The sequence below is a fragment of the Bombyx mandarina genome, chromosome 22, assembly GCF_030267445.1.
Source record: "Bombyx mandarina strain Sakado chromosome 22, ASM3026744v2".
NCBI lineage: Eukaryota > Metazoa > Arthropoda > Insecta > Lepidoptera > Bombycidae > Bombyx > Bombyx mandarina.
The window spans coordinates 13,593,276-13,603,155 of NC_143228.1; the positions used below are offsets into that span (position 1 = coordinate 13,593,276).

Below are 9,880 nucleotides of genomic sequence, written 5' to 3' on the forward strand. Positions count from 1 at the left end.
CACGCATGCATACTATTTACTGTCAAACTTTTGTTCTTGACGTCTGTTGTCAAATTGAGAATAGATTAAATATTGTTTGTCTTTATTAATATTTTTCTATAGTGTAGTCTTGGCTAAATTTGTGATTATAGAAGTATAAGTATTTGAAAATATAATCATAATAGTGTACAAACTTATAATTTTAATAAATTAGTCGAATTTCGACTACTGCGGGACCACTAGTGATTATAAATTTGCAGCGTTTGCCATGACAGAACAGAAAAACGGTAACTTCACTATAGTATAATTAGTTTCAACCAGCAACCTTCAAACTGTCCATCCAAGAGCTGCCCTTTATCATTTCCTATATTTATTTTAATGTTTACGATGGTAGACAAAGCCATAATGGCTATAATCAATCATCATCTTAAAACGAAGACTAAACTCACAACGCTCGTAACCTGCTTAACTAGTACTTCTGTATTTAAATAAATAAATAAATAAATATTTACTAACAATCACGCCACGTTAACTGGTCCCGTGGTAAGTTCGTAAAGAACTTGTGTTACAGGCAGTGGCGTACCTAAGGGGGGGCGGTGGGTGCGGTCCGCACCGGGCGGCACTTACCCTGGGGCGGCATTTTAGCATTTACTTTTAGTTGTATAAAGCAATTTATTCATTTCATATTTATTTTCTTTCTTGAATAATAAATGATTATTATGATTATTATAAGTTTAATATTTGATTTATATAAATTATGATTAACTATATGATTTCGAATATTATTCATCGGTGTATATAAATGCATATTAGTGTAAATTTTGAATTCTAATTCAAGAACAAGGTAATAATTTGATTTTATTGTATTCATTAAAATTCTTTGAATTCGTAAAAGTATCTTTTCGATTTTGTTCGGCAATTTTTCCTAACTAAATTTTTTTAATATCAGTTTATAAATGTCATTTCTTTTGAAAAGTTTATATGATTACTTTGAAGTAATATATCAATATTTTTTTATTTATCGATTTTTCTTTTGAAAAACAGGGCCGGCGGAAGGCGGTCTACTAGGTCTGCAAAGCATTAGGGCGCCGGCATAAGAACTATCTTTTTCAAACAACAAAATCTAAACGAGACAAAACAAAAATACTGACGAAGTTACAATTTCAGAACTCGCAAATAGATAAATATTCTCAGTCCGTTTTGAAGAATTGTATTTGGATTGATAAATTGCTTAAAAACCATTTTGTTCATTAGCGATTCAATCTTTTAACAGTGAAGAGTGAAACAAATTATTAGGGTGCAAGTGCATTTGGAGAATTTGTAATTGTTAAGCATATTGTATTACGTATTGTAGATATAGATGTTATTCAGCGAAGTAAAATGACTTTGCCGTTTTCTATACATAATATACTATTAATTTCGACAAGTTATATTTTTATTATATATCCCTAGGATGAAACGAGTAAAAGAAAGCGGTGCGTCATTTAGAAAGAAAAGAAAGAAAAGGGAGGAAATACAGATTAAAAACACTGGAGCACTACTCAAATACATCTCTCATAAGCCAACTTCTAGTTCTTTTAGTATTGTTGCCTCAAATACGGGTGAAGAAGCAGCGCTCGAAGGCGAAAAAACATTATCCAATGTTGTTCAAGAGGAAACCGGAGGAGGACTCAAGAGGAGGACCTGCTTCACACACTGGCGAAGAAGTAGAAAGTTTATCAAGTCCTGATGAAGAATCTGCTGCACAAATTATTCTGTCTGTTTCTATGAAATATATTGGATTATGGCCTAACAAAATTGACGACAATACAAGAGTATTTATGGTACGTCAAGGTGCCTTTTTAATTCAAAATTTAGACGCCGACTTCAGCGAAGGAATAAAACGTTCTAATAATACAAGCAAAGCCAAAGGTGAAACAAGAAAACTGAGCCGGGACTGGTTTTTTCAAATTTTCCCTAATGGCGAAAAGCTCTTAAGATCGTGGATGGTATATTCACCATCGAAAAAAGTATTTATTGTTTCTGCTGCAAACTGTTTGATAATCTTTGTCAAGCAGGTTTTAATACGGAAAATGGTTTTAAATGGTGGAAACTTAATCCTAAAATTAGTCAACATGAGGTTAGTCCGCTGCACATCTGATCATATTACAAATGGAAGGAATTAGAAATAAGACTTGGAAGTGGAGCAACTATTGACAAACTACAACAACAGAATATTGATAAAGAAATAAAAAAATGGAAGGAAATTCTAACAAGAATACTTGATATAATTAAATTCTTAGCAAAACAAAATTTGGCATTTCGAGGACATCGTGAAAGTGTTCACCATCGATTTACTGGAAAATAGAGGAAATTTTTACTTATTGGCTAAATACGACCCAGTATTACGAGAACATGTAGTAAAAATTAAGATGGGTAATAAATATAGTCTCTCTTATTTGTCGCCGAAGATTCAGAACGAATTCATAGAGCTATTGGGAGGCGCAGTCAGAAAAACAATAATGGATCAAATAAAGCAGGCTAAATACTTTTGTATTATATTTGATAGCACTCCTGACATTTCACACAAAGATCAAACCAGTCAAATTATTAGATATGTAGTGAAGGTAGCTTAGTTAAAGTTGTAGAATCGTTTATTGACTTTGTAGAAACTAAAGGAAAAACTGCTGTTGAAATCACAGATATGATTTTAACGAAATTAGAAAATGACGGTTTAGATATAAAAAATTGCAGAGGACAGGCTTACGATAATGCTACCGTCATGGCAGGAAAGCACAGCGGTGTTCAAACTCGCATTAAAGAAATAAATCCAAATGCAGAATTTGCAGCATGTACAAATCATTCCTTAAACCTGGCATGTTTGCACGCAGCTTCTACAGCTATCAATTCCATCACATTTTTTGGAACTATCGAACAGTTGTTTTCGTTATTTTCTTCTTTCACTCATAGATGGAATGTTTTACTTTCGGTCACTGGACAAGGTGTTAAACGTAGTGTAGAAACTCGTTGGAGCGCTAGAGCTGCCGCGGTAACTATAGTAAAAAAACATTTTTTTTACATTTTAAGCGCTTTGGAAAAATTGACATCTGAAGAAGAAAATAGTAAAACGCGATCAGATGCTGGAGTATTACTCAATTCTATGCAATCTTTTCTTTTCTATGTTACCTTAATTTATGGGAATCCGATCTTTTGGAAATTAATGACGCTCAAAAATACCTGCAAATAAAGGGGTTAAATGTCCACCAATGCCATATAAAACTAAATTCTTTGCAAACACATTTAATGGAACAAAGAGATACGCTAGTACAAAACGCTGTTATAGCTGCCAAAATAATTTGTGAAGAGATGGAAATATCGACTGAGCGTCGAGTTAGAAGGAGAAAAAATATGAGTGGGGAAAATTCGCCAGACGTGGGGCTATCCTTAGAAGAAGAAGTACGAAGAGAAATGTTTTCATCTATGGACAGAATTATAAAAGGAAATAAAAGAACGCTTCGATTAATTGCATGGTCTTCTAAGAAAATATTCGTGTGTAATACCGTGTAACCTACTAAATGAAGAATTTGAATGTCAAATAAATGATTTGATCGACATTGATAAAGAACAGTTCCATATTGAAAGAAAAAGGATCCAGGTTTTTATGGCTGTATCTACACTAAAAGAAGAGGTAAAACATTAGAAAAACGGGGAGAAGAGCCCTCTTGACCTGCTAAAATTTATTCAGCAGTATAGGTTGGAAAATTCTGTTCCCAACATTGTAATTTTGTTAAGAATTTTTTTAACAATTTCAATCAGTGTCGCTAGTTGCGAAAGAAGCTTCTCAAAATTGAAGTTGATAAAAAATTATCTTCGTTCTATAATGAGTCAATCAAGACAACAAAATCTTGCAATATTGTCAATAGAACAAGAAATTAATAATATATAAAAATATTTTATAAATTTTGAGAGCATTATACACGATTTTTCTAGTATGAAAGCTAGAAGAGTAGATATTATATAAATATGTTTACGAGTGCATACAAATAAGTCTAAAAAAATTTACTCTGTGTATTAATTAATATCGATTAAATAACTTAATAATTTATTTATGTGTATTAATTTATAAAAACCACTATTTGATTGACTTATAATAGAAAGGGCGGCAGACTGGAGATCGCCCCGGGCGGAAAAAGTTCTAGGTACGCCACTGGTTACAGGTACCAGATAACGGAAATAAATGTATGATTTTTATTATACACACACACATATTTAATATACATCCATAACCCTGGAAAAGACAGTTTATATTTATCATACAAATATCTTCCCTTGGCGGGATTCGAACCCGCGACCCCCTTTTGTAGTGACCATGTCACTTACCACTACACTAGACGGCCGTTAAATTTAAAAATCGCATACGCATTTTTATTTATCTAAAACTGTTTCAAGCTATCTAATTACAAGCTCGTTTTCAATCTATGTGTCTGCGTTATCACTAGTCGCTCACAATAGGGTCTATTATGACGCGTATAATGTTTTTTAAACATAATATTTTCATCTTTTCCTCTACGCTGCGAACAAGTTATATGGCCGTAGTCACGATTAAATGCTTCATTAGATGCTATAAATTAAAATTACATCATCATTAAATTATTCAGAAAGCATCGTTTACTGGACGTCTACTCCCGAATTTAGGTTTTATCTTTTATCTCTGAATCCAGTTGAACAAGCTCTACAATTTAATTCAAAAAGGGAAGTGTAAAATTTTAAGAAAGTTATTGACATTTTGTTTTTCCAGGGAATAGAAGTACGACTGATCGAAACATTGTAAGTTAATCGAAAAATTATGCAACATTAAATCAAAATTTCGTTCCGAGTCTAGAAAAGCAAAGGAAGGAAAAAAAAATGAGCATTATTCAAAACGTCTTTCACGAGTTATCCTTGAACTTTGATGATGAGATGAACCAGTATTGGCCTGCGATCGTCAAAGCGTCGTCTCTAGTGCCGGCGAATCGCAATTTAAAGAGCAGTTCATATTACAAAGCTTTTAAACTTAAGTACGATATTTTTTATTTTCCTCAAAAATGATATACCGGGAAAGATGCATTTATGTTGTGGTAAAATAACGTTTTTATTAGCTCTGATGACTGATAAGACCCTCAGGCACCGTAATGGAAGTTGGTCGTACTTGTTGATGGACAATGTCAATGTGAGTCATTCCCTGGTTTTAAGCAACGCGGCCATAACGATTTTGTCTTATCCATTGCAGCAAAAAAATTCTTCAGGTCTTATGCGTGCGTTATGCACGCGTTAAACAAAACGATTCTGACTAAACCTGACCAGTGACTCCTTGCAATGAAGTCGAAATATCGAGAACACAACAATACCAAAAATCTTGGTAAAAGAATGCAATAAATAATTACATTCTAAATGTATGTAGTCGCGAATGTTTAAAGCAATTCATAAGTACATAATATGTGAGAGGAATAACTCCCTGTGGTTGCGGTTCTATACATATTGGCCAAGACAATTTGAGAATTAATTTAGCATTACTTCAACGTTTACGCAAGTTACAATGTGAATATTGCTGACTGATTCGATGGTGGTTGGGCCGAGGGTCGCGGGTTCGATTCCCACATTTGGCAAATATTCGTGTGATAAACAGGTTTGTTTGTCCTTGTTTATTATCTATAAATGAATTGCTGTTCGTTATTCTCGCTAAAACTCGAGAACGGCTGGACAGACTTGGCTAATTTTTCTTGAATTATTTGTGGAAGTCCAGAGAAGATTTAAAAGGTAGATAAATATGAAAATACTCGTAATTAAATAAAAATAACAATTTTGTTTCTCCCTTAATGTGTCCCCTAAAAGTTTAGGTCTTTTATTTATCGATTGAGGCACTACGAAATCTGTCGGGTCAGCTAGTTAATAAGAAATTATTGTTAATAATAAGCTTTATCTTAAGTGTGATTTGAGCTTCTATAGAAATGGTTTGATTCTTTTTTATTACCTTAAAATTAAACTAATCATTGACTACTAGTTCAACAACAGATGTACTAAAAAAAACACGTGTGGCACTCGGGGACTGCCGCGGTAAAGCTATTGCAAAGCATTTTTTATCAACTTATGCAATTACAATTAGACATTGCCGCGCGCTTATTCACAAACACTACACCAGCGCAACGTGTGAATCTGTTGAACGCGAGCTACATAGTAGGCGTAGTGGGGTGTCAGGTTATTTTCGTTACGGAATTTCTTGATTCAGTCGCCGCGCTCGAGGCCCGCGATAGAAGCTATGCAATAGCTTAAAATTTCTTTATAATATCATTTAGTGTGATATCTCCGTTAAAGATTGAACTAAAGAATAATATTTGCATTCATTTGTATGTGTTTTTAAGCGTATCTACTGTATACAATGACATCTTACGGGTGGCCATTTTGTGCGTGACAAATATTGTACAATATGAATAAATGAGATTATGTTTCAATCCCATTTTGTTATGGTAATTAAACTATGAGAACACAATGTTATTGTTGTGATCCATTTGTGGATTATGTATCGCAATAAGGTTTGAAATGTTATTTGCAAATGGTATTATGGCAGGTACCATAACAAAAACACCTGATAAGATTCAATCTTAAATGTTAAATAGATCTTGACGGCTAGGTGCTTAATTTTTTATCTCGTTTTTTCAAATTGTGGATTAAACACGATAATATATTAAATTTACAATTTTTTAATTTTATTTTTTATTCCTTAGGTGCGTGGCCGAGCTCACGGCCCACATGGTGTTAAGTGGTTACCGTAGCCCATAGACATCTACAACGTACCTAAATGCCGCCACCCACATTGAGATATGAGTTCTTAGGTCTCAGTTTTTACAGTACAACGACAGCCCCCAACCTTCAAATCGAAACGCATTACTGCTTCACGGCAGAAATAAGTAGAGTGGTGATACCTATCCGTGTAGACTCAAAACTCGTCCTACCACCAGTAAAATAATAATACAATACAGTAAATAATACGAAGAAAACACTAAAAATTGTAAAGTTATTTTTATTACATGCGTCCGAGGGTCGTGACTAACAAAGCTAATACCTAGATATTTTAATGGGGCTACTCACTTCAAAGCCTCTGGTACTTTTATACTTTTCTATACTAATACTATTCTCTACTAATTCTATACTACTCTAATTCTATACTAATATTCTAAAGAGGAAAGATTTGTTTGTTTGTTTGTTTCGAATAGGCTCCGAAACTACTGGACCGATTTGAAAAATTCTTTTCCCATTAGAAGCCGACATTGTCCCTGATGAACATAGGCTACTTTTTAAAATTTTAATTTAATTTTATTTTTTTGGTTTCATGTGTGTTTTAATGTTTCCGAAGCGAAGCGAGGGCGGGTCGCTATCTTCTAATAATTTCATACCTAACAGATTCTTATTTTTAAAAACAGGGACAACAAAGCGAATCCGACATTAAAATTAAGCAGGAAAGAGGCCTGATGCCTGCTGTTTTTATCACATTTAACATATTACAACAAAGTAATTTTTTTTTTAAGTGAGCGCTCGTTAAAAGTTCTTGTTTCTTGGAGTACTTCTTGTAATATATCCTGGTGCGAGCTGCGGGAAAAAACTGTAGGCTTATATGGAATTAATCGGATCCATATTTATGGTTGTTCTCAAACTTTCAAAATGGAAGACAACAAAATTATTCTTTAAAATTTTGTGAACCGTCACACTTTTTTTTCCCTACCTAAGCTAATGGTCTAGAGAAACCATATCAGCGCAATCTTAACTAGTAGGTGAGCTCACGGGGCTCAAACCTGACGATGTTGCTAACACGAACCCTAGCAAGAGCCGTGCTTCGCAGAATCCACCACTGGATTGGAAACGCTACCTACTGAGAAGATCCGGTGAGAAACTCAGTGAGCTGTGTTTATGGGTTCATTTACTCGCCGAGCCCTTCGTCGCAAGCGCCAAGTTCGACGAGAACGATGACCGGGAGTCACACTCCTTGACGCGATTCATACAAGAAATGTGAAAGGTTTTTTGTTTGTTTGTTAAGTAATTCATCACTGACGATTCGGTTGAGGTTCGATAATCGATCGTAAAAAATGGACTCCTGTGACGGGTTGCTGTCACAGTAAGAAATGAATGGGTCACGCGCTTCGCCCGGGCACTGTCATCCCAAATCAATTTGATGTATATACGCGGTGAATAAAGAAAGGATTAAAGATAACTTAGGGTCAGTGTTAGCAACTCTCCGGTTGAGCCCCGTGACCTCACCTACTAACGTTAGGGTGAAGCTGAAATAGCCTCTCAAGGCTATCAGCATAGGTAGGAAAAAAAAAAGATAACTGAACTGATTTTGTGAATAATAACGGGATTATTTTGCCTATTTAAAAAAATATATTGCCCTTACAGACTGACGAGAATAAGTCTCATTTGATGGTGAGTGGTAACTGTCGCTAATGGACGTCAGCTGTGCCTGGAGAATAACTAATTCGATGCCTAGGTACTGAAACATGTAGCAATCTATGGGAGAAATTTGAACATCATCGAACAACACAGACAATCGTCGCCTATGGGTTTAATCAAATCAACATAAAATTATGTATCATTGGAAAATAAATAGTGCCAATGCCTAAAATACTCTCAGTTGATAGGTCAAGGAAATTTTTTAATTATCAGGATATAGTATAAGAAAAAAAGCGCCAGATTTTATCAGTGACTGCAAATTATATTGAGGATTTGAATCGTTTGAAATCCTATTATAAATATAATAGTTTTAATTGATGAAACGTTAACGTTACACTAAAACCGATCGAAAAATAATGATAGTTAAGATTTATTTTACAAAATTTGTACCATCCATACTGTATAACAAAACTGTATCTACTATATTGAAAATGTTGAAAATATATGCTCTAAGTTTGAGTAGCACTGGCTCATTAAAATGCATTTCATTTTCACGTTCGCTATCCGGGTCGAAACAATGCGTCGGCAGGTTTATTTTACAACCATAAATTACTATAGTGAATAAAAGTCAATTATTAATAAACGCTATGAGAGTCATTCGACACGCATATGACATGTAGGTATATTCACTTCATTGTATACTCGTATTTACTGCGAGATATAGAGAGAGATTAAACGACTTCACAAAAGGAGGATGTTATCAATTTTTTTTTATTGCTAGATGGGTGGACGAGCTCACAGCCCACCTGATGTTAAATGGTTACTGGAGCCCATAGACATCTACGACGTAAATGCGCCACCCACCTTGAGATATAAGTTCTAAGGTCTCAAGTATAGTTACAACGGCTGCCCCACCCTTCAAACCGATACGCATTACTGCTTCACGGCAGAAATAGGCAGGGCGGTGGTACCTAACCGCGCGGACTTATAAGAGGTCCTACCACCAGTAATTACGCAAATTATAATTTTGCGGGTTTCATTTTTATTACACGATGTTATTCCTTCAACGTGGAAGTCAATCGTGAACATTTGTTGAGTACGTATTTCATTAGAAAAATTGGTACCCGCCTGAGATTCGAACACCGGTGCATCGCTCAACACGAATGCACCGGACGTCTTATACCTTAGGCCACGGCGACTTCTAAAAATTGCACCATGTTTTTTATGTGTGGCACCTCAAAGCTTCTTTCTAGGTGAATCATCATCATTATCATTATCATTTATCTGCCCACTGATGGACATAGGCCTTCCCCAATGCCTTCCACATAATGCGATCCGCCGCCTTCCGCATCCAACGACTTCTCGCCGTGCGCACTAAGTCCACCGGGTTGGAGGACCCCCCACGCTCCTGGTACCCATCCGTGGCCTCCATTCGAGGACTTTTCTCCCCCACCTGGCGTCGCTGGTTCGACAGATGTGACCAGCCCATTGCCACTTCAGC

At 35.3% G+C, this 9,880-nt stretch overlaps 1 protein-coding gene and 1 long non-coding RNA gene across 2 annotated transcripts in view; one reads left to right on the forward strand and one right to left on the reverse strand.

The window, feature by feature from the left end:
- LOC149500382 (uncharacterized) overlaps nt 1-9,880 on the reverse strand; it is an 80,625-nt gene that overhangs the window by 13,845 nt on the left and 56,900 nt on the right. The window lies entirely within an intron of this gene.
- LOC114252321 (uncharacterized) lies at nt 248-3,298 on the forward strand. Its single transcript, XM_089737040.1, has 4 exons — nt 248-266; nt 1,561-1,802; nt 2,138-2,297; nt 2,329-3,298. The coding sequence occupies exons 1-4, from the start codon at nt 248-250 to the stop codon at nt 2,592-2,594; spliced, it is 687 nt and encodes a 228-aa protein (XP_089593166.1). The 3' UTR covers nt 2,595-3,298.

Excerpts from the sequence above, each read along its gene's own strand:
- LOC114252321 (XM_089737040.1), top strand. Across the intron at positions 1,803-2,137 it reads ACAATACAAGAGTATTTATG|GAATTAGAAATAAGACTTGG; the intron begins GTACGTCAAGGT and ends TACAAATGGAAG. Across the intron at positions 2,298-2,328 it reads ATTTCGAGGACATCGTGAAA|GAAATTTTTACTTATTGGCT; the intron begins GTGTTCACCATC and ends TGGAAAATAGAG.